This window comes from Alexandromys fortis, unplaced genomic scaffold (assembly GCF_014885135.2).
Source record: "Alexandromys fortis isolate MF-2015 unplaced genomic scaffold, M_Fortis_MF-2015_v1.1 scaffold_145, whole genome shotgun sequence".
NCBI lineage: Eukaryota > Metazoa > Chordata > Mammalia > Rodentia > Cricetidae > Alexandromys > Alexandromys fortis.
In genome coordinates this window covers 4367942-4392993 of record NW_026068049.1, presented here as the reverse complement: position 1 = coordinate 4392993, position 25052 = coordinate 4367942, and the positions used below count along the sequence as shown (strand labels likewise).

Sequence of the window (25052 nt, the reverse complement as noted above, 5' to 3'; positions counted from 1 at the left end):
CTCTCTCTCTCTCTCTCTCTCTCTCTCTCTCTCTCTCTCCCTCTCTCTGTCTCTTTCTCTCCCCGTGTGTGTGTGTTGTGTGTGTCTGTGTGTGCGTCTGTGTGTCTGTGTGTTTATTTAGTTAAAGATTCGTTTAACGTCTTGAAAAAGTTTAGACCAAGAGCAATCCCAAATTTGAATTCTGTACTTCTCTCATTGTCCTTTTCTTTCTTTTCTTTTGTCTTACTGGTTCTATCCTATCTGTTATCTGTCTGCTGTGTGTGTCTCCATGAAGCATGGTATGGGAAGGCAATGAGACTTTTTTTTTTTTGCAGAAATTTTTAACAGAGTTTTACAAATGTCTTAGTCAGTGTTCTATTGCTGTGAACAGACACAATGGCCAAAGCAATTTTTATAAAATAAAATATTTAATCTGGGCCTTGATTGCAGTTGCAGAGGTTTAGTTCATCATTATCACAGCAGGGAGCAAGGTTGCAAGCAGGCAGACATGGTGCTGGAGAAATAACGGAGATCAGCTACATCCTGATCCAAAGGCAGCAGAGAAAGTGGGAAAGATAGAGACAGAGACAAAGAGATACTGGACTTTTGAACCTCAGTGTCCGACCCCAGTAACAGGCCTCCTCCAACAAGGCCATACCTCCTATTCTTTCCTTACAGTCCACCTGGGAACTAAACATTCAAATAAGAGCCTATAGGGGCCATTTTCATTTAAACCACCACAACAGAGGCTACTTTACTAACCCCACTGACCCAGAATAGGACTAAAAACTTCAAACAGATATTATCAACCTATATCCACATTTTGACTCCAGCATTTATGGGATATATGTTTTCTTTAAGATTGCTTTCAAATTGTTGGACCTTTCCATAAATGATTACCATAATATTCACAGATACATTGTTCCAGGTCAGTAACATGGAACAGTTTATTTTTTAATTAAAGCCATGCATTTAATTAGGTTGTAAAAGCTGATTACATAAAAAATTGAATACAATGTTCTTGTTTGTTTGTTTTTAGGATTTTGTTTTTTTTTTTCTTGTTTGGGATGTTTTTATTTTTCTTTCTTCATTCATTTTCTTTTTTCATTCATTCTTGTTTGTTTTGAGATAGGATTTCTCTGTGTTACAGAGAACTCACTTTGGCTGCCCTGGAACTCATTTTGTAGACCAAGCTGGTCTTGAACTCACTGAGATCTGCCTGCCTCTGCCTCCCAAGTGCTCAGCCCTATAGTGTTTCTTTAAAGGCAAATTAAATTTAAGTAGACTGAATACACACAAAGATAGCAAATTAAGTAAATATCTTACAAAGTCCGAAGACACATTATTAACTGGGTTGCAAGTTCAAATTATGAAGGCAAGAGTATTTTCAGAAAAAAAGATAGTTCCCACAGCAGAAGAACATTGTCTTACAATCATGTTTGCACAGATGGAGTACATATTCACATGTATGTGGTACGGTATTGAGGTCAAGGATGGACATGGTCTCTGTTTCATTCTCCTTCTTTCTGTTCATGCTGTGCTGTTGATGGTGATGATGTGATTGGGAGGAGCTATGAGTGATGGAGAAGATGTTGATAGTGATGGAGATAGCTGTGATTGGGAGGATGAAGGTAGAGATGATGCTGATAGCAATGCTGATGGCTGTGATTGGGAGGATGGAGTGGAGATGATGTTGATAGTGATGGTGATGGCTGTGATTGGGAGGATGGAGTGGAGATGATGTTGATAGTGATGGTGATGGCTGTGATTGGGAGGATGGAGTGGAGATGATGTTGATAGTGATGGTGATGGCTGTGATTGGGAGGATGGAGTGGAGATGATGGTGATAGTGATGGTGATGGCTGTGATTGGGAGGATGGAGTGGAGATGATGGTGATAATGATGGCGGTGACTGTGACTGGGGGGATGAAGGCAGAGATGATGGTGATGAGGATGATGGCTGTATTCTCCTGTCAGGTTTTGGTGCCAACCTCTTTTTTGAAAGCCAAACCTTTTGTTTGAAGCAATGTATAGACTTTCAAAATTCAAATTACTAAAAAGTACTAAGCAGGGGATAGAGAGATTTCTCAGTAGTTGAAAGTACCTGTTCTTGCAAAGGGCTAACTTCAGTTCTAGGGCATCGTTATTGCTTCTACAGACTCTAGACGTGCATGCGTCACACAGACACACATGATGGCAAACATACACATCAAATAAAAATAAATAAATTTCAAATAGTAATACCAGAACAAAGTTAAATTTGGCCAAGATAAAGGGCTAATGTAGCACTTACTTACTTATATTTGATACAGCCATTAGTATACAGGTTACAAAGAAATGCCTTAAAGTTGTTAAGTAGTTTTCCAAAAGTCAGATGTTTAGTAGAACGAAGATTAATTGGAATCCAATCCTGGGGTTTTGTTTTGCTTTGTATTGCTTTTGTCTTTAAGGTCTATGATCAAACTACTGCATTGTATACCAAATATCAATTTTCAATTCAGAGTGCAGGATTCATCTATCAACATACACCTATTGTCTCCAACAAAGCCATTAACAAATATTTGATCTTCTCTAGCATCAGCCTTCCTCCTCCTTGAAGGAAGGGGGGTGAGTTGTCATTGGCTGTCTTCTGTCTGGATCTTTTTCCACCTTATGTTCTGTGAGAAAATCTCTTCCTGAATCATTGATGAAGCTGGCTATCCAGTGAGCACCCACAAATTTCCTGCCTCCTCCATTCCAGAGCTGTGTTTATCAGCACATTCTGCTGCATCCAGCTTTTGATGTGGGTTCTGGGGAAGCAAGCTCAAGAGTCTGTGTTTGTAGAGAATGCACATTGTCAACTGTGTTGTCTTCCCCAGCTCAGAGTCAACCAACATCTAAGAGAAAAATATTTACTCAGTGAAAATTCAATGAAATGCTTATTTCCCTTTATTCTGAACAATTTGTAGAGTTCGAAGCCATTGCTTGAGATACCCATGAAAATTCACTGTCAGCTTAAAGACAGAAACAAAAAAATAGTGCATTTTCATTAAAATCTACAACAAAATGCATCTACTAAGATAAAAAAAATCAGTTTAATTATTTGAAATATTTGAATAGTCTATCTTCCTTTAAATGTGACCCTGAGCATAGTATATTCTTAATATAGATCAGTAATAAAGTGTAAAAACTATGCATTCATGAATTTAACTTACTTATTTAGTATTTATTTAACATGGAATGTGTCTCAAGAACTGGAGACATCAGAAGATAAGCAAAAGCAAAATCCAGACATGTAGGGAGTCTTATACAGTAAGATTGCTCCCATTTTATAAATGGGGAAACCTAGGCTTAGGAAATTTTATTGAATATACAAGGGCATTCAGCTAATAGGAAATTCAAAAGAAACATGAGATATTAGCCATCATTGCTGGTTAGTCTTATGTCAGCTCGACACACAAGCTGGAGTTATCTGAGAGGAAAGAACCTCAGTAGAAAAAAAATGTCTCCATAAGATTCAGCTGTAAGGCATTTTCATAATTAATGATTGATAGGGTAGGGCTCATTCATCCCATTTTAGGTAGGGCTACCCCTGGGCTGCAGGCTAGGCAAGCCACAGGGAGCAGGCCAGTAAACAGCACTCCTCCATGGCCGCTGCATCAGTTCCTGCCCCCAGGTTCCTGTCCTGACTTCCTTCCATGATAAACAGCAAGTCAAATAACCTTTTAGTTTCCCCATTTCCTATTGTCAAGTTTCTGAACAATATTTAAAGTAAAAAGCAATATACTGTTTTGTTCTCAGGAACTGGTGAGAGAAGAGAGAAAGGGATAATCGGGGCCACTACTAAGTTAGTGTGAAGAAGGCAGAAAGAAGATGATTGTGGGGAGGAGAGAGTGGGGTGGGGGAGGGAAGAGTAGTAGGAGTGAATATGAATCAAAGTACAGAGATTGTGTGTGTGTGTGTGCGTGTGTGTGTGTGTGTGAATATGTTGGGATAAAACCCATTATTTTGTACACTAACTAAAACATTCTTGTTAAGTGGGAATTGAGAAGGGATTTGAATCAGTTTGCTCAGTTGCTCTGTGCCCCCCCCCAAGCACACACTTTCAATAAAAAGCAAGCTTTATAGCACCGCTCTACGGCCTTTTGTGATTTGACTCAGATGAGGGTTTCTCAACAGTGGCACATTTTGAACTAGAAAACTCCTTGTGGTGGGGGCTACGCTGTGTACATAGCATGATTACTGAACCGCATTAGATGGCAACAACCAAATATGCCCCCAAGCACAAATGAGACCTATGCTGAGAGCCACTGGTTGAGTGACATCTAGGAAACTCTTAAAACCGGCTGCAAAATAACCTCTCCAACCTGCAAACCCCTAAATAAAACCCAGTTCCCGGACACAAATTGCTCACTTTATTGTTTAAAAGGCAAAGCCTTGCTGCACAAACCTAAGTGGGGCATTTGCCCGGTTTCATAAGCTTTCAATGCAATCCTGACTACCTAACCTGCTTTGGTCTGGCTCTAGTAAACAGAACTGTCAACCGTCTTCAAATTCCATTAGTGCCTGAGCAACTTGAATATCAGATGAAGTGCTTATGCCCTCTTGTGGCGGGAACCAGTAACACGAATTGAAACAAAACATGAACTCCTTTGCCACATATAAAATGTCTAGTTTTCCATAGAAGGAAATGAGAATAGATCCTGCACGAGAATTCTTACCAGTAGGAGACATTAAAAAATTGGATAAAATAATTTTAATGAGTTGGTTACTGAACACCTTAAAGCTAGTAGATTACAGATGGGAATAAAAATAAGTTCTAAGAAAAAAATAAAAGATGTTGAAAAATTGAATATTGAATTAAAACAACAATAAAGTATCCAAGTAGGACATATGTATCACATGCCTTCCTTCCCAAGAGGGAGCATCAATCACCTAAGAGCAGATTGAAAGAATGAATATAAGAGCCAGAGGGGCGAGATTGCTGCAAAGTAATGTTTTCAGGACATGGCATTTGTACTTTTAAACTCACAGCAACTATGGCTTCCTTCGCAGGCCTGCCTAAGGTTAATCCTATCAACACACAGCTAAAAGGAGCAGGCACAGGGTCTCCCATCGCCAACTGAGGAGCTAGCTACCCACAGCTGATGGTCCATAGTGGAGAAAGAGTCAGTTTTCTGATCGTTTGTGACCCATAGTGGGTTGCCCATGATCCACACACCCTACAACAATGGGACTGGATGGGATATATTAAAAAGAGAAGGAATAAGAAGCATCTAGAGAAGGGAGTTCTGGTATGACTTAAATACATTGTATATTCACATATGCAACTACCAAGAAACAAACTAAATAAATAAACCTAGATTGGTCCATTCTAGCATTACAATTACAAATAAGTCACTGAACTGAGCTCTGAACTCCCAGCCACAAACCAAAATAAAATAAAGTCCAGACTAGAAGACCATTTGGTCAATATCTAACCCACACCTTCCTTGAAAGAAGACATAACACAGTTCTAGAAAGATTTGGCAAAGTCATGGTTAAGAAAAGTCATGCAAGTTTTTGTTTTGTTTTTCTTATTGCATTCAAATGGAGTCTATGATCAAATATAAACACATAAAAGAAAAAAGGTGGTAAGACAACTTTTTTTAAAAAAAAATGCATACACGTGGTCACTTATATTTCAAAAGTTTCAGAGATTGATACTAGTTGACAGCTATTTAGCAGTATTTTATTCAGGTTCTGGTGTTCCCAAGAAAAGTACAGAATGAGGTCAATACAATGAAGATCAGTAACAACAGGAGACACATTTGGGAAGAAAAGGGCCTTGTCTAATCCCACAATGGGCTCTAATACATGGCTCATGTGGCATCAGGTAGTCCATTCCCTCCCAAGAAGGAGAATGTCTCCAGTGAACACAGATCTGGGAAAGAGCTATGGCTCCCACCAAAACAAGAGCATTTTCCAGAATGAATGTAGAATGTAAGGCTGCCATCAAGGAAGCCAGGGCAAGTGGGAGGTAAAAGCCCACCTAAGGGTGAATCTGACAGTGCTTAGCAAACTCAACCAGAGTAGGCAAGCTTGAATGGAGAGCAGGGTCTCCCACTCTCGACCTGTGGGTTTGATTATAGAATGGAGGAACAGAGGAGGCTTATCTGGTGAGGATTCTCTGCACACCTGAAAAGCCAATGTTCTGCTTGGGGTGTCTTGACACTCCTACCTTACTCAAATAAGGAAGGGATGGGAAAACTCAGAGCTGAATTCAAATGTTGGCTCTATCATTGTGTGAATCATTTAGTTTCTGATATCAGGATTCTCTGAGACATCTCTGTGTGCCTATTTCTGTTTAAATCTTGGCTGTAATATTTAATGCCCAACCATCACTTAAACATTTCACTTTCTCTGCTTTTGCATGGTTTGATTAAATCTAACTGATATATATGTATATATATAAGAGATTGTCAATACTCTTAGCATTATCAATAGCATTTTCTACTTTTACTTGAAAAAAATCATACACTGATCACACTTCCCTCTCCCAAAACTGCTTCCAGATTCTTCCCAACTCCCTTCCCATGCAACTCCATTCCCTTTCCTTCTTTTTCTCTCTCTTTAGGAAAAAAAAACAGGCAAACAGTAAATAAACCAAAATAATCCCCACAAGAAACATACACACAAACCCCACAAAAACACAAAATCACAAACCATAGTATATGAAGGAACCAGTAAGACAAAAGAAAAGAAAGAAAAAGAAAATCTACAAAAATCCTATAATAATGTTTATCTCATTACTAAAATTTTATATGGTTCATTATTCAAATGTCTGGATTGATGATGTTACATTTGATCATGATTGCCTTGAACTGTATGAGTCCTCTGAAAACAAGTCATCCCACCCGAGATAAGCCTATAAAGTAGGGACTTTCAATCTAGCAGATGAAATACTGAAATTTTCAGATACTATATAACCTTCCCAACATCGTACCGCCACATAATAGATCTGGGAGGGCTAAGCCCTGAACTCCAGACAAGTCAAGTGTTTGCTCCTCAAGAGGAAAAAGCCTGCATGTTGATTCAGTGATTTGGGATGACTTAAAAATGCTACAAAGGTATTTTATTGTTTGGCTAAAATTGCCAAACATTTAGACTACTATATAAATTTTTAAAGTAGAGACTAGTTCATTCAAATATTTGTTTTTTCATGGGACTTTTATTACTTTATCTCTTATATGCAGAGTCATCACTCTATTGTGGGGGGGGGGGCGGGGGGAGACTAAAGATGCCCTAACCTCTTCAGTCAAGAAATAGCAGGAAAAGGTTTATTTCATCTCTAAGGCCATCACTGAGAGAAGCCATGGTAGAAACTCAAGGCAAAAACCTGAAGGCAGGAACTGGAGCCAGGTTCGTTGGAAGATGGGTGCTAACTGATGTACTCGCCATGGTTTGCTCAGCCTGCCCTCATATACCATGCAGGCCTGCCTACGCAAGGGTAGCATCACCTACAGTGAGCTGGGCCTTCCACATCAATCATCAACCAAGAAAATGCCCTACAAACTTGTCTGTAGGCAATCTAATGAAGGCATTTTCTCTATCAAGATTCCTCTTCCCAGATAACTCAAACTTGTGTTGTCAAAAAACTAACCAAGACCATTGGGGATCTCCTTTTGTAGTTTTATACAAAGATGAAAGCCTTTTCTAACTGAAAAACATTTATAACAGATTCCTTTGGGCTCTGTTCTTCAAAACTTTTTTTTGGTTTTTTTTTTTTCATTTCCTCTTTTTCAGTATTCCAAGATGTGCATGTCATGATATTTGTTGGGTTTGGCTTCCTCATGACCTTCCTGAAGAAGTATGGCTTCAGTGGCGTTGGTTTCAACCTCTTTCTCGCTGCTCTGGGCCTTCAGTGGGGCACGATTGTGCAGGGACTCCTTCATGACAAAGGACAGAAATTTCACATTGGAATCAAAAAGTGAGTATCTTTGAACACAGATGCTTGTGCCTTTACCTTCAAAGCTCACATTTTGAAATCTTAATTCCTAAATTGGGAAATAATTAAATCTGAAGGCAAAATCTCATGCGTGGGGTTAGTGCCCCATTCAAAGCTGCAATTTACTAGTCTGTTTCAATGTGCAATTCGCTCTTAACTCAATTTATTCTTTCTTGCACCCTCAGTATGATAAACGCAGACTTCAGTACAGCCACAGTTCTGATTTCTTTTGGTGCTGTTCTGGGTAAAACAAGCCCCGTCCAAATGATGATCATGACAATTCTAGAAATTGCTGTCTTTGCTGCCAATGAACATCTGGTTACTAGCCGATTTGAGGTAAGGATAAGAAAATATGTATTTACTAAACTCTGACTATCAGTTCTGGCCACCACATGCCATGGATGTCCACCCTACATAAGGGCAAATCTCTACAGAGTGCTTCCAGACAAAATAGTTAAAAAACAAAAGTAACCACTATCCATGGAGTGCTTAGTGTAAAATGGGGCAGGGAGAGTTGTGTTTTATTTCCTGTCATCTTTAAAAAATCATAGAAGGAAGGTAGGTGTCATTGTTACTACTATAAATCCACAGTCAAATGATCACAGGTGCTAACTGATTCACCCATTTGAGTGAATCTGGATTTAATCCACTTTATCCTAACTCTGTCACCCATTTTATTACTAGCAATAACTAATCTTCACTTATATTTAAATGACTGTGTAAATAGCACCATATAAAGCCTCCTCTGTGCTCAATTTTTTTCTTCTCCATGAAAATGTTACTGATTCTCTCTCTAAGATAATAAGTAGGCTGTTTCTGACTACACTGGTATGCATTTTCTTTTACTTATACTTGTATTGAATATTTGATTCAAGAGCTAAGATTTTTAACTTTCTAAGTGTTGGTGCTTTGCCAACAAAACAAAATTAGTTAAGGTTTCTGTCTTTACAGAGCTTAAAGTATAGTGAGTTAGACAAAAATCAAATATTATATATCCACTCTAAACTAGTTTCTGTTGGTAACAAATTGTCTGAGATAGTTAAGGTAAGAAAGACACCCTTTGGTTCACACGCTCAGAGTCATTAGTCCCTTGTCTCCATTGTTTCTGGGCCCAGATGGAGACAGATCTTCACATTGGTGGTCTGCACTTGAGTGAAGCAGCTCACTTCCTGGTAGGTGGGAAGCCAGGAGAAAAAGCTCGGGGACATTCTCCTACATGTTTCCTACAGTTTTTACCAAGTCCTAATTGCCCACTCAGTTATAGACCCTTCAGACAATGGCATCCATTGAAGATATAAAATCTTTCTCATGATACAATCACTTCCCCAAAACCACATCTCTGAAAACTACTGCACTGGGGACAAAGCCTCCCACACATGAGCCTTTGGGAAACATCGCAAATATAAACTACAGCATGATTACTGACTCACAGACATTGAAAACGCATAGTGGGTATTCTGAGAAAGCTATTGAGTAGAGAGTAAAAAGCAAGGAAGGGGCTGTCTGCAGAAGTGACCATGGCACTAGCATATCGGAGTTTCACAGGTCACTAAGGAGGGGACATGTCCTTAATGCCAAAGGAAGCTCAAGATCAGAAGCTCATTAGTAGTTGGGGGTTAGAGAACTTGAGTTGCAGAAGATGAGCATAGTTGTCCAGAAACTGGTGAAGCCACCATCGTAAGATGAGATTAACAGAGATCCTTGTGGGCTCTGTGTGATGCTTAGGTGAAGACTGAGCTCATGGTTTCTGAGAAGGAAATAGGAAGGGTTGCCTTGCTACAGATATGTGAGCATTTATAGAGGGACACAAGACTCACATAGTGTTTGTAAAGTCCAAATATAACTAATGGTCACCTATCTCTCTCGTGAGACCATATGGTAAAGAGAAGTAAGGCTCCTATATGGAAGTGTTCAGCAAAACTGAAAGTTGAAAACATGTATGTCCTACCGTGATGACTGAACTCCAACCAATGAAGTTGCGCTTTAAGGGCCCTGGATCCTTGTCTAGTCAAAAGAGCGAACCAGGAGATTCTTCTACTTGCACAACTTTGAAAATCTTAAATAAATTAGTGATGCTTTCTTGCCTTGGTTTGCAATAGGAATTGCTCTTGGCTGAGCATCCTGAATTTTCTCTCTAGAAGTACAAAATATAGAATACTTTAAATTCATACGGAATCCTAAAGAGGGAACAAAATGACTCTCCTCATGTCAGTATTGGAATTCAGTTGGTCTTCATGTAGCATATAACAGGATGTAGAACCAGGGGATAGAGTGTCCTTTTAAGGTCCAAGCCTTTGAGTTATAGTTAAATGAACTTTAGCTGCAAAGTCAAATAAATGTGAATCATTTTTTTTTGTTTCAAGTTGAGTGCAATACATGGTGGTTCACTGGGCCTCTTTCAAACCTGAAATAGCCTAACATGGACTGTGTGCCCAGTAAGGACCTGGTTCTTTAGGAATGTGGTCTCACCTAAGCACCGACACAATTCTGTTAGGTGGATAATACATCCTGGTTTTATAAAACCTGAAGTTCATGGATATTTAGTAAGTTTTTACCCCCACATCAGAAATACTTCTCCTTTGCATGTCTCAAGAGCTTGTCATATTTTTTCTTTTTTTACTACCTCATTCTATCTTTTCTTTAACATCACCCCTAAGTGATTATTTCATGGTCTTTCTGCCTATAAGGAGACCCGTTTTCACCTCCATTCATGCAAATGCTATTTTTCCCTGCAGGCCTCTGACACTGGGGCATCAATGACAATCCATGCTTTTGGAGCCTACTTTGGCTTAGCTGTAGCAGGTGTCTTATATCGGCCTGGTCTCCGTTGGGAACATAAAAATGAAGAATCTGTGTACCACTCTGACTTGTTTGCTATGATTGGTGAGTAGAATGAGTTTACCTGATTGCTTGTCTATATCTGAACAGGCTCCGAAGGCCTCGTTTGGACATTGCTTTGTTTAATGGTGGGTCAGTAATCCCTCTTCTGCCTACTTCTTAAATGGGGAAGCCTAAAATCACAGGTATCAATTCCCAGAGCAAATCATGCCCTAATAGGATCTTCCCTGTAATAACTAATACCATTTATGATTTACAGGAACACTTTTCCTTTGGATATTTTGGCCCAGCTTTAATTCAGCCATTGCTGTAACTGGGGAAAAACAGTACCAGGCCATTATCAACACCTATTTGTCCCTTGCGGCCTGTGTGATCGTAGCCTATGCCTTGTCCAGCCTTGTTGAACGCCGAGGCAGGCTGGATATGGTAAGTGTCAATATTAAACCAATGGAAACAGCATTAATGTCAACAGTTTCTCTGCTAAGAAAGTCAGTATGCATCAGAGCTGGGCTACCTGACCAAACTACAAACAGCAGACTTCGGAGAAGTGTCTGAAAATATTTTCATTCATTCACTCGTTATCTATTCCACTTCAAAGTCTAGGAATTTGTAGTTTGTAGGGTGCACAGTCATAAAGCGCACACATAAAGGGCTTGTTTTCTTTTATATTAAAACTAAATGCTCTTAACTCCATAGAAATTTTCCCTCAGTACTTGACTTGTCAAAGAGTAGGCCAGGGGAGTAAGATGGTGGGTGTTGGTTCTATTTTGCCAATTGCAAGGGTTCAAAGATGATAGCTATGCTGTGCAGTCACTGGTAAATTCCCCTCCCTCTGGGGCATGGACCCACACTCTTGCGTGTATGAGCAGCATCAACAGTATTCAGTGGAGTATCGAAAAAAAAGTGAAATAGAGAGGGGGCATGTTAGGAGAATGATGGAGCGTTCTAAGGGGTAAGAAGAAGGTAGGTATTATCTTTCATTGTATACTTGTATAAATTTTAAGGAAAAAAATTAAAAACAGAAACAATAATCCCAAATAGAACTCTAGAAAACAATGACAATTTGGCTGCTAATAAAATTCAAATAAGATCCTTGATAGCGCTGAAGTAATGATCATTTTATTTTACTATGTTCGTGTGAGATGTCAGGGAGGGATACACATGAGGAACATCTAAAAAGTCTCTGAATCAATTTCTGCAAGTCCTTTGTGGTCAAAAAGTAACATAACATCCTTTTCTAAATTCAATCTGGCTTGCCTATTTGGGATTTAGAGAAACTGCTATACAGAGAAAAACAAAAATAAAAGCTCAAATCAAGCACTCTTTTTTTTTTTCAATGCAGGGAAGGAATGAATGCTCTTCTCTCCTCTCTCTCTCTCTCTCTCTCTGTGTGTGTGTGTGTGTGTGATTTATGTATTTTTATTCTTTTATTTTGTGTTTATGGATGTCTTGTCTACAAGAATATATGTGCACCACATGCATGCAGTGTCCATGGAGGCCAGAAAAGGACATTGGATCCCCTGTAACTGGAGTTACAGACATTCATTGTAATGAGTCACTGTGTGTGTTCTGGGAACTGAACCAAGGCCCTCTGGTAGAGCAACCAGTGCCCTTAAATACTAGCCCATCCCTGAAACCCCCATAGTGCATATTTAAATCAAGGTTGGGAACACACATTTCCATTATTTACAATTTGTGTCCTAAGAGACAACAGAAACACATTTAAAAAAAATCATACTCATAGGTTTACTTTTAAAGATGATAGATTATCCAACTCCCTGGGTAGGCCAGGCAGACTGTGGCTTCTGAGAATTCTGTTGAGCTCTCTTTCTCCAGCCTCAGACATTTCTGGCTAGATTGTGTCTCAAAAAGAAAAGAAAAGAAAAGAAAAGAAAAGAAAAGAAAAGAAAAGAAAAGAAAAGAAAAGAAAAGAAAGGAAAAGAAAAAGAAAAAAAGTGTGTGTATGTGTGTGCCCATGAAAATGTCTTTCAACTAATGGCTAACGCAGCTGTCCACTGGGCACTGTCTGCCTTTAGTCTTTCCGACATTGCCTCATTCCACCTCCTCACTCGTGGTTCTGTCTCCATTCAGGTTCACATTCAGAATGCCACTCTGGCAGGAGGTGTCGCTGTGGGCACTTGTGCAGACATGGAAATCCCCCTCTTTGCTGCTATGGCCATTGGAAGCATTGCTGGGATCATCTCTGTGCTTGGATACAAGTTCCTTACTGTATGTATGACAGGTGTATTGAACCAAACCTTAAATCTGTGTCCCTGTCATCGTTAGGTCCCACCAGTAGGGTCAGTGGGGTTTCCTTCCCTGTAAGCCTTCCACTGGAGGCCACTTGTCTTCCTTTCAGAAATGCCACTCACATTGCAGCCGCATTGCAGTGACTCTGTGGCAGGAGAGGATCTGGTACTAGTCATTAGTAATTTAGCATGAAGACCATGTAGTGGATTATGTTCAGTCCTTTAGAGAAGTTCCAGAGGATGTTTTACTTTTGTTGCTTGTTTATTTGTGGACTTCATGTGCTGATGAAGCATCTGAGATGTGAAAAGGTGAAGTCACTTCCTTCCAGTCCAGTCACTAAAGACTACCTGATCACCAATGTACTTAAAGGGTTTGATTGACATGGGTATGTTTCAATTTCAAAGGAAAACTGAGCCTTAGATAAAATTGCCTCTTCTGAGTAGAAGCAGAAATGGAGAGATGTGGAAAGAGAATACAGAGTAGCGGACAGCAGACCTAAAGGGTCAACAAACTTTGAAGTCTAACATATGTAAGAACTACAGTTTTTAATGTGCTATGTTTGGAATTCATGCTGAGCAGTTTTTAGCTATTCATATTAGAAAAATCAAAAATTTAAAAAAGGAGTAAATGTGATCATAATGGAGCTGACAATTTGGTTCACTCTAGTAAAATCTTAACCATGCGTTTGTAATGTGTAACACTACACTGTTTCATATGTAAATGGTAAGAACTTATAACTATATTCTTCTACACAGCTGTTTGCTCCACATCCCTATGGAGTTCTGTCTGTCTTACAAGATAATGACTTTCCTTTCTTTTACAACATTAGCCACTGTTAGCTAATAAACTTATGATCAAAGATACATGTGGAGTCCATAACCTGCACGGCTTACCTGGTGTCTTTGGAGGCCTTGCCAGCATTTTGGCCATATACCTGGGAAAGTCTACAGTGTGAGTAAAAATCAGTGGGTGTTTCTTGCTCTGGTCCTGTGCTTTGACTGTGCTTGTGGAAATACACAATGATGGGGATGGGACCCTGTTGGTGGGGTTAACAATCCAGGCTCAAAGAGACATGAATGCTGTTGATGAATGTTTCCTAGTTGCTTCTTTACACAGACTTGCTCCCTTTATGTTTTATAAACTCTATTACCTGCCTTCTCTGAGAGTAGCACTGTGCTGGTGATACTACCACCTTCAAAGTTCACTTGCCATTTGTTTAGCTGCCTTACACATTTTGAAGGCATCTATCACATTGTTCCACCCCCAACTTAAAATGACTTTTAAAGTTTTATATTTTTATTTACTCTGTGTGTGTTTGTGTGACATGCATATGCACATATATGTGCCATAGTGTGCATATAGAAGCCTGAAGTTAGCCTGCAGCAGTCAGTTCTTTCCTTCCTCCATGTGGAACCAGGGATCCAACTCGGGTCATTGGCTGCAAACTTCCTTACACACTGACTCTTTTCCCCAGACCAATGAATGATATTTTATTTCAAAGTAACTGCCTCTGGTATGACAAATGTATTCTTTGATGACTTCCTTGTCTTCTCCCTAACATGTATATCATACTTACTTTTTTGGATGTTGTTAATGAACCTTCTGATTTTCCTAAAATTGTTTAATTACATTGGTGAGGAAATGGTATGCTGTGGGACAATGGTCTGTATCCTGTCACTTGTATTTTAATAAAACACTGATTGGCTAGTACCCAGGCAGGAAGTATAGGCACAGTGACCAGGCAAAAAGTATAGGAAGGGCAATGAGAATAGAAGATTTCTGGAAAGATGAAAGGTCAGTCTACAGTCATCATCCAGACACGGAGGAAGCAAGATGAGAATGCCTCATTAATAAAAGGTACCAAGCCACTTGGCTAACATAGACAGGAATAACAGGCTAATTTAAGATGTAATAATTAGTTAATAAGTAGCCTGAGCTAATAGGCCAACCAATTTATGATTAATGTAGACCACTGTGTGTTTCTTTGGGATGGAATGGCTGTGTGTCTGGGCAGCACAAAAAAAAACCTTTGTCAACAGTGGTAGTCATATTGTTTTACCATTGTCTCACCTAACCTGTTAGAAGAGAGATTCAAGAACCAATGTGCAATTGACAGTGAGTGAGTGAGTGAATGAAGGGTAAATTTTTGGAAAGTGCTAAATTCCTTTTGATGAATGCTTTATTAACCATAACTAATGAATGATAAAGAATATTTTTAAAAGAAAAAGAAAAAAGCAAAACCAATGACTACATATTTGCTTTTCCTAGGTCTACCATGGCTATGCAGGCAGCAGCACTGGGTTCCTCCATTGGCTCAGCAATTGTTGGCGGTTTGGTTACAGGTCTGCATCAAAAGTAAACATTTAGCTGAGTTCTGTGGAACATGATTGTAACCATGGCTACATGGGAGGTTAACACAGAAGGATTAGGACTTCCAGATCTTTGTAAAAATTGTATCTCAGAATAGCAAGAATAATAACATGTGAACTCTTGCCAGTACCCCATTACTTCATTTACTTTGCAGAGAAATGATTAAGACGCAGTTGATTGGTCAATTCCAAACTGTGCTAAGGTTCTAGCAATTAATTACCTCAACTAAAGGAGATGTTTTCTTAACAGTATTTTAACTGCTTAGTAAGCTTTCCCTTTTCATAGTACTGTATTCCCTCTCCCCTCACAGGTCTAATTCTGAAGTTACCTATCTGGGATCAGCCCCCTGATGAGTACTGCTATGATGATTCTGTTTATTGGAAGGTAATGGACAGGATTGGCAAAGAGAATATTAATGATGGTTCTGTCATGGTTTAGATGACCTAACCTCTTAGCACCAGTCATACAATCACACGTTTCCTTCTCCTAGCCACAGAAGAGATGCTTCCCATCTGGCCAGCATTGAAATGGGCACAGAATCATCAAGAATTCACTGTGCCTTTTGGTAGCAAAATATCTCCTTTTCCGGCCTCTATGGGTTCCTGCATGTATATGGTACACATAAACTCATGGGAGCACACACATGCACACAAAGTACATATGTAAAAAGTAATATATATTCAAAGGTATGATATATTTTAAAGTAGAAACTCAACAGATATAGAATTTAACTATCAAATACCATTTCAGTTCTGTTATATCAATTTTTTAAAGATGTTTTTTGTTGACCAAGAAGTTCTGTCCCACCCAGTCTCACAGTCATTTAGTCCCCAAAGAAACACACAGAGGTTCACATTAATTATAAACTAATTGGCCTATTAACATAGGCTTCTTATTAATTAATTTTTACTTCTTAAATTGGTCCATTATTTTTGTCTATGTTAGCCACGTGGCTTGGTACCTTTTTTGGTGAGGCAGTCACACCTTGCTTTTTTGCTTCCTCTGTCTCTGGGTCACCAACTGTAGACTTAAATATCCTTCTTCTTAGAATTCTTGTTGTCCCGCCTCTACTTCCTGTCTGGTCGCCCACCTATTCTTTTTGCCTGGCTACTGGCCAATCAGCATTTTGTTAAAAATCATACAAGTGACAGGATAAAAGACCATTGTCCCACAGCACTCCTTCCTTTAAAAAAATAAGCAAGGACTCTGAATCTAATATACTCCAGCGACAGAGTAAGCAAAATAGCAAGATGTGACTGCCTCGCCAAAAAAGGTACCAAGCCACGTGGCTAACTTAGACTAAAATAATGGGCTAATATAAGATGTAAAAAATAGTTAATAAAAAGCTTGGACTACTAGGCCAATCAGTTTATAATTAATGTAGGCCTCTGTGTATTTCTTTGGAACTAAATGACTGTGGGACTGGGCAGGACAGAAATCCCAGTAAACAGTTAATTAAAAAAAAAAAATACTGGTCAGTAGCGCAAGGTGTTATATTCAATGTACAAGTAGGAAAAAGCAATTTTAATGTTTAAGGCTGAAGGCTGTGAGGAAGCACAGATCCAAAGGTCCTGTGATAAACCAGCCCCATGTTCTGCCTTTTGACTCCACTGCTGCTTTCTCCCAAACCGTTTCCTGAATTCCCTGATGGCGTTGGATGTTTCAACAGACTGTTGGGTGAACTGGGCTTGGGAAGCTGGAAAAGCACTCAAAGTCGGTGGGATAAATTATTTTCTTTTTTATTTTTCTTTAATTCAAATAATTTTTCTTCTCTTATTTTCTAAGTTTAGACAGTAGCGTTAGTAAACACCTTTGCTTCAGTGCTAACTTTAGACAGGCCCGGGGAGAAACCTTTCAGTGTCACATTGTCTCTTTTGCTCTCCAAGGTTCCCAAGGTCAGAGAACTTGATCCTCAGTTCTTTCAACATGCGAATCACAATCACCTGGAACATGAAGTCTAGATATTGTTCCTAAACTCTGCGTCCTCAGCATTATCGAGAAGAGCCAAGCTGAAGCAAACAAAAGTATCATATTCCCATACCCAGGGACAGTGAGAGATCCATTCCAGGCCCCAAACGGCCAGTGTAAAAATGCCTTTATATCTGGTATTATTCGTTGATGTTCAAATGATTTCTCAATTGATAGGAAATTGCCTGTTAAACAGACTGTCAATTGGGTTCTATCCCAGACTTGAAGAATAACTTTGCAAATAGCTAGAGGCATAGTAAATATTTGATTCTATTCTGGATATTTTGCAAAAGAGATAGATTTACATAGAAACCAACACTCCTTGATCATGTCAGACATCACCCACTTTTTCAGTTAGCATGCAAAATAGTAGTTTTCATAATGGCATCTTTGTACACGTGTGTCATTACTTTGTTCTTGTCCATTCCCTTACCTGCTGCAATCCCTTGTAATCCCTTACCTTTCCCAGCTGCGTCCTTCCTTTCCCCAGTTAGATATGGCTTGTTTTATTACATGTATTTCATCACCATCCCCTTAATGTACATACCATGTCTTCAGTTCCAAAAATTATAAAGTTGGAGTCAATAAAATGACATAGTAAAGAATCTATACTACAAGAATGAAAGAAATCTATGTAAATAAAAAGTTATATTAATCTTCTAGTTAGTGCCTTTTTAAATCTTAAAAACAGTCATAGTAATGTTACACTGCTGCTTGCAAATTAATTTCTTTTTATGGTTATTATTTGTAATAAGAGCTTAAAAGCTATCTGTATAAAATTTTGAATAATTAAATATTATTACTAAATAAGGTGTTTGTCTCTAGCTCAATTTTATATGATTATTGAAATCCATTTTCATTATAAGCACATATATACATACATACCTCATACTTAATGCATATTTAATTCAAACATATTACTTATATATTCACTATCAAAATAAAGTGACCTTTACTTTATTTATAACTTTTAAAACACTGCTTTTGGAGATGGTGGCTGACACAATCACATTAAATCATTTTTATAAAAATCAAGCAACATTTTTCCAACATTTTTCTTCTATCCCCCAGCCCCCAAATCTTAACAGGAAGCACCTAGGGTCCAAAGGACTAGGAGCCCTGCCACAATCTATAGTTACAACTTTAAAACTACAGGTAATGATGAATTGCTTAATATTTTATTTCAGGTAAATATTTCTAAATCATAAGAACATTGTGTGCCATGCAGGTGACTTCTTTCACCAGGCTCTCCTTCAAACAGCCTTTTCAAATGTGTCACATAAGCAAAATCTACTGTTCCCCTCCTATGATGGCCTCCACAAACAAGCATCTTCATTACCCTGGTACTCAAGGTTCCTTTACTCTCTATGGATCACAGAGAAAATCACAGAGGGTCTGGAGACACTAAATTATATGAGAGCTGATCTGACTTCTCTGGAAACATGTTGTGATGGCATCCATGACTGGCTTGGGAACACTCTCGTTGACCTTTCCTCAATACAGGTCTTAGAACACTAAAATTTTGTTTGTTTAAACTCTGAGTTGACATCCTCTTGTTTGCAGTAGTGTATTGTCTTTCTTTTGATGGACAGAATATTTTTATTGGGTGAGGAAGGACACTAAAAAAGAAATTCCACACTAGCTCAGAACTGAGTATAATAAAAGGTTATTGATTTAGAGGTATACTCGCAGATCACAATCCTCTGCTGGCCAGAAAACCAAAACCTGCTGCCAGAAAAGAGGCTGGGCATGCACTTTACATCAGCATATACGGTGTAAGAGGCCACATCCAAGTTGACAGGTAACTTAAAGGCTACTGGTGGTAAGAATTCCTACAGCACCCCCTTTTGTTTAAATAAGAAAGTTCTAAGCTTAATACAAAGTTATATACAATAAAAACAAATATCAGATTTAAAATTTAGAATTACAACCAGCATAAACAATGTCAAGCAAGAAACATGATAAATGTTTCAGTAATTATTCTATCCTAATGAGTTTAAGTCTTGTATATAAATAACTTGGCTAAGTCATGAGAGGAAAGTAACTACAACTTTCTAGTCTTCAACCCCATCAAAGACCCTAGAAGGGAAATAATATTACTTGAGTAAGCAGGAAGTGCAATCAAGCAACTTCCAAAATGTGCAACAAATTACATAGACAACTGGCTACCTGGGAAATCATCCAAAGACTCATTTGCAGTGTTGGAGCAACCAGCTTTGACTAAGGCCTAGAGTAACTAACATACCATTTTCAGAGGCAGGAAATTTTTCAAAACCATCTTATGCTGTCTTGGCAAGATTTGACAGTCTTTTTTCTTGTATCCTTCTTGTCCTGTCTTGACATTTTGCATTTTGTCAGTGGTCAATTCATGGGCAGTTCCTTGTCCAAAGGCCAGTTTTGGCAAGAAGAAAACAAGCTCCAATTGGAGTGTCTTCACATACTCTTGTGAATAGATCAGGGGTGCCAGAAGCAATCATGTCTCACTTCAAAAGAACCCCAAGTTATGTAAATGCCATATTCTACAGCTCTTTGAACTGAAGTTTGCCTATCTATGCAGAATGAAATCTCTATATATCTAAAGAACCTGATTAGTCTAACTATAAGTATGACAAACATGGATGACTATTGACCTAATAAAGACTAAAACTTCATAATTAGAATATTAAACAAACTTTAAACAACTGTGCAACAAATGAGGACAATGATTTCAAAATGTAAACAATGAACAAGTATCTTGATCAGAGGTAGAAATGTATATTGCAATATGATAAATATATCCTAAAATTATACCATATACAAAATGTCTTAAGCAGAGGTAGAAGCATGCATGCATACAATTTGACAAAATAACTTTGCCTAAGTATACAAATACTGTAGATAAAAATAGGAACATATTCAATATAATTTAAGCTTGTATCAGTATACAGGAATCTATACTAATGTAAATTGCCTATAAATAATAGCTCACAAGTATTCACTCCATTACTCATTATTATTGTTAGTGTGAGTAAGCTCACACTAATCTATTATCCCATCCAATTTCTCCTTTTTTTTTCCAAAGAGATCCCTGAGCTTACATAATTTTCCCCCCATCCCCCAACCTTATAACAATTATAATCAATCCCTAAATGATATACCTAACCCTGAGAACAAACTTTGTTGGGAGCGGGGACGTCGTCTTCTAGAATGACTTCCAGCTGTCATGAGGGTGATGTTCTTTCTGTGGGATCCTGTGAAAGTAAAATGATGGTTAAATTCCAAGATTACTGTCTTGTATAATTGCAAATGGTCTCTGAGTATTTGGTAGGGTTTTTCTGAAGTTTCTAGTTGAAGTTCTAGCCAGAACGTTGTAAAAAAAAAAAAAAAAGTGCACCATTTCAGCTAAAGAAGGTGGAACCATCTTGATCAGCTGGTACCCAAAACAGGTCTTATAGTAGCACTATCAGAATCATAATGTCATATCAGCCAGGTGAAGTTGTTGTTGTAGGGCCCCATCTTCTCCCTGGAAACTTCAAAGATTACTGCAGGAAAATTCATTGTTCATTGTGGAAAACTTAAACATTATTTATATAGACATATACAGACATATATATTCAATGAAAGGTATGATAGAGACAAAAATAGGTATGAAGAAAAGTAAAATGTTTTCTAAATTCTTTTTTCGTTCTGTCCCATACCAAACGGCTCTTGACATGAGACAGAAACTCTGAAATTTTCTCTTAATAACATCCTTGGGCCGGGTGGTGGTGGTGCTTGCCTTTAATCCCAGCACTCAGGAGGCAGAGGCAGGCGGATCTCTGTGAGTTCAAGGCCATCCTGGACTACAAGAGCTAGTTCCAGGACAGGAACCAAAAAAAGCTACAGAGAAACCCTGTCTCGAAAATCAAAAAAATATAAAAAAATAGCATACTTGGATTTAGAGAGACAGAGCCATTGTCCAACACCAAAGCCAGCTCATACACACACACACACGCACACACACACACACACACACACATATATATTTTAATCACCTGTCCTTATAAGTCATATTCCTTTTTCTTAATGATCCATATTAAATAGTTATTTTTCCTTCTGTCAGCATCCAGACATCCAGGGACTCTTGAATTTTTGAAGGTGTGTATTTTCCTGTAAAGACAAGAGTGGAACCCTGCCCCAACACTATATAGTTTCCTTACCACCTGTATGGTTGTTGCCATTGTCGATGAGCTATCATTTCTCTTTTTTAAGAGATTTCTCTTTTTCAGCACATCTTTATTAATTTTGATGGTATCCATAGTTTTTCTTCTCCTGTGGAAACAAGAGCAAAACCTCTTCCCCTACTCTCCCAGTCTTCTACCTTCCTCATCTTCGTCATATTTATTCCCTTCATCTACCCCAATTACGTCTATTTTTGCATATTTAACAAAATTTTATGTGCAGGTAGTCTGGGTGTGCACAAGTGTCTATGTGATATACTAAAAACTTTATTACTTTAAAGATATTTATTTGAAGGAATGTTTTTTGACTCAAGTTAGAAGTCTAAACCCTCTCTATTTTAATACGTAAATAAAATAACTTTCATGTCAACAAATTAAAAGAAAATTCAATATGTCAAATCAATCTGCCAGTTAATGGGTTTGAATGAAATTTCAAGATATATTTAGGTGATCAGTTTCAGGAAACTTTTGTTATTCTTCGTTCTTAACTAAATCTGAAGTGCTGACCCAGTATTATTAGACCCAATTTAAGACAGCTTTGTGAAATTTAAGATATCTTCAGAATTCTCCAGCCTTATTTCCATAGCCTTTAAACAGGGTTTTGCATAAGATGAGAAAGAGCTGCTGGTTGGCCTGGGATTGAAAGCTTTCTCCAAAGTTCTACTTTGTTCCAAACTACTTTTGTTTAGAATAAACTTCAGCCTGTTTTAATTCTCTTCCCTGGGTGTGTGGTGGGGCCTTGCTCTAGGCAGCGTTTATTTATGTTACTACTACTAGGATGTCAAGTTCACACTGCTGAGGGACTTTGAATGGCAGTTAGGGAGGCAACCAGAAATGGTACGTGCTTTCAATTCCGGGCCTCAGGAGAACAGGTGGCAAGATCATGAGTGCCCAGTCAGCCTGAGCTACAAAGCAAAACTGTCGCTCAAACAATTGCAACCACAAAGCACTGTGAGGGACAAAAGAACTCTCTTCTTAGTACATCTGCCCAGTCCCAGAGTGCAATTCCTCTGGATAACCAACTGAAGGACAAGATCTCTGAGTTCTTCAATAGCAAAAGGCTGTACGTTTCCTGTCATCCAGCAAGACCAAATGAACACTCTTGACCAGCCTTCTGGAGGCTCTCAAATCATCAAAATTCTCACCACCACCCCAGGGAACTCATCATAGGAGCTGCATCTCACTCCCATGATGGACCCCAAGTAATCACTATTATACGTGTAGAATACAATGTGGGTGTGCACATGTGCCTTAGGACACTTACAGAGGGCAGGGGGCCGTTTTGTGGCTCTACGTAAAATCAGGCATTGAACTGAGGTTGCCAGGCTTGTACAACAGATGAATTTATTCTCTAAGCTGTTTTACCTCCCCCAGTTGTCAAACATTTTTATTCCTTCACCATCTAACAGTTCTTCTGTATTTTTCTGATTTTCATGATCTTGAAACTTTTAAAAACTACACATCACTGACGTCGTCTCCAGTTTGGATTTATCTGGTATTTCCTTAAAAAGTTGTATTCAGGCTGTGCAACTTTCACGCCAATATTGCAAAGGTGAGAATCTGCATTGAATAACATCTGCCTGGATGGAACAGGATTTGAACTTGGTCCATAATTAATGGCTGTTCTTTGAACACCAATGAAGCTGACTTATTTCTCCTTACCTTAAATTTTCTTGTTTTGGAAAGGCTAGACAGATAACATAGTCAGTAATGGACTTGTCACACAAGCACAAAGACGTGAGTTCAAATCCCATCCCCTTTCTGCTAGCCAGGAATGGGGGCACACATTTGTCATTTCATTGCTAGGAGACAAAAACAGGTATATCCCTGGATTTCAAATGGCCAGCCAGCCTAACTTGCTTACTGAGCTCAAGGCTAATGGGAGACCACGTCACAAAAAATTAATAATAATAATCAAAAAGGATAATGCTGAGGGATGAACTCCACAGATACGTGCACACTTGTGTACATGTACCCATTCCCACACTAGCATCTACACAAATAAGCACACATACAAACACAATAAGTAAATAGTTTCTTGTTTTGTCTTTGTTATTACTATTTTGTGGGGAAGTCATGGGAAATGCCCATAGTCCCCGTGTCACTACCTCTTCTTTGCAAGTCTTTTAGTGTGTTTATATATTAATGTATACCCATATAGACTTTTGATTTTCTTCCTTCCTTCCTTTCTTTTTTTCTTCCTTCCTTCCTTCCTTTCTTTTTTCTTCCTTCCTTTCTTTTGTTTGTTTTTTTTAGGCGGGGTTTTTCTATATAATGGCCCTGGCTGGCCTCAAATTCACACACAGTGATCTACCTGCCTCTGCCTCCCGAATTCTGAGATTAAAGGTATGTGCCACCATTTCCAGCTCTTATTCAGTTTTCAACAAAGCATAATAAAATGGCTGTTAACTTGAAATTATCCCTCACTTTGCCAATACATCCCTGTTCATGATGCTTTCTACATCTTTTCCTACATGCTTGTCTCGTGTTTGTGCCTATGTTAGCTCTGGAACCAGCCATTTATTAAATAGCTTCTTCAGGGGCCTTTACCTTCTGAGATGTAAAGACACATGTGGTCTTTGTCATTGTGCTGCCATTCTCCTGGTCCTCTCTGTTGTCAAAAACAGAGGAAGCCAATGATGGGAATCTATGTGCAAATGCTTGCATCTACGATTAGTTCAGACTATCTAAATAGTTACACAGAAAATGGGGGCTATTCCAACACCTGCTTTAGAAATGTGAATTTGTGCCAGTGTAATTGACAAGTTAAGGGGGAAAAACATAACAAAATTTGTGTTTACACACATTAGATTTTACTTTTTAAAATAGTCTACAAGAGCCGGGCGGTGGTGGCGCACGCCTTTAATCCCAGCACTCAGGAGACAGAGGCAGGCAGATCTCTGTGAGTTCGAGGCCAGCCTGGTCTACAAGAGCTAGTTCCAGGACAGGCACTAAAAACTACAGAGAAACCCTGTCTCAAAAATTAAAAAAAAAAAAAATAGCGTACAAAATTCTCAAAGAATTAATTTTTTAAATCACATAATTATGTCTGGTATATAATAGTATTTACATTAAAATAAATGATGTGTGTATGCAAATATATTCGTGCATTTCTATGTTTAAACAGATACATAGAAAGTCAATTAGAGAGTGGCAAATGCTGCATCTTGAATAGACTCCTGTAAAAAGAGGTTTGCGGAAGAGGGATTTTTCACTTGCTCATGGCAAATGTGAGCTCTGCTTGTATCTTCTGTGACAGTTTGGTATGTGTTCATATAATGTACATGAATGCAGGTTAGAGAAACTTTTTAAAAAGAAAGAAAGATAGCTGGTTATGGTGGTGTATATCTATAATCCCAGCACTCGAGATAGGAACAGACAAGTTCTCTGTGAGTTTGAGGCCAGCCTGGTTTACACAATGAGTTGCAGGACAGCCAGGACTATACTATACAGAAAGACCCTGTCTCAGGGAAAAACAGAAG

General features: G+C 38.6%; 1 protein-coding gene across 1 annotated transcript in view; it reads left to right on the top strand.

Annotated features, from left to right (window-relative positions):
* The window catches only part of Rhag (Rh associated glycoprotein), a 31004-nt gene extending 12948 nt beyond the window's left edge, over window positions 1-18056 (top strand). Inside the window, exons 2-10 of the mRNA XM_050119359.1 lie at window positions 7744-7927; window positions 8131-8281; window positions 10681-10828; window positions 11043-11209; window positions 12875-13012; window positions 13863-13984; window positions 15302-15375; window positions 15714-15787; window positions 17290-18056. Of these exons, the coding sequence (XP_049975316.1) occupies window positions 7744-7927; window positions 8131-8281; window positions 10681-10828; window positions 11043-11209; window positions 12875-13012; window positions 13863-13984; window positions 15302-15375; window positions 15714-15787; window positions 17290-17364 (1133 nt within the window). The 3' untranslated portion in view covers window positions 17365-18056. The remainder of the gene's footprint in view (window positions 1-7743; window positions 7928-8130; window positions 8282-10680; window positions 10829-11042; window positions 11210-12874; window positions 13013-13862; window positions 13985-15301; window positions 15376-15713; window positions 15788-17289) is intronic.
* The last annotated feature ends 6996 nt before the right edge of the window (window positions 18057-25052 follow it).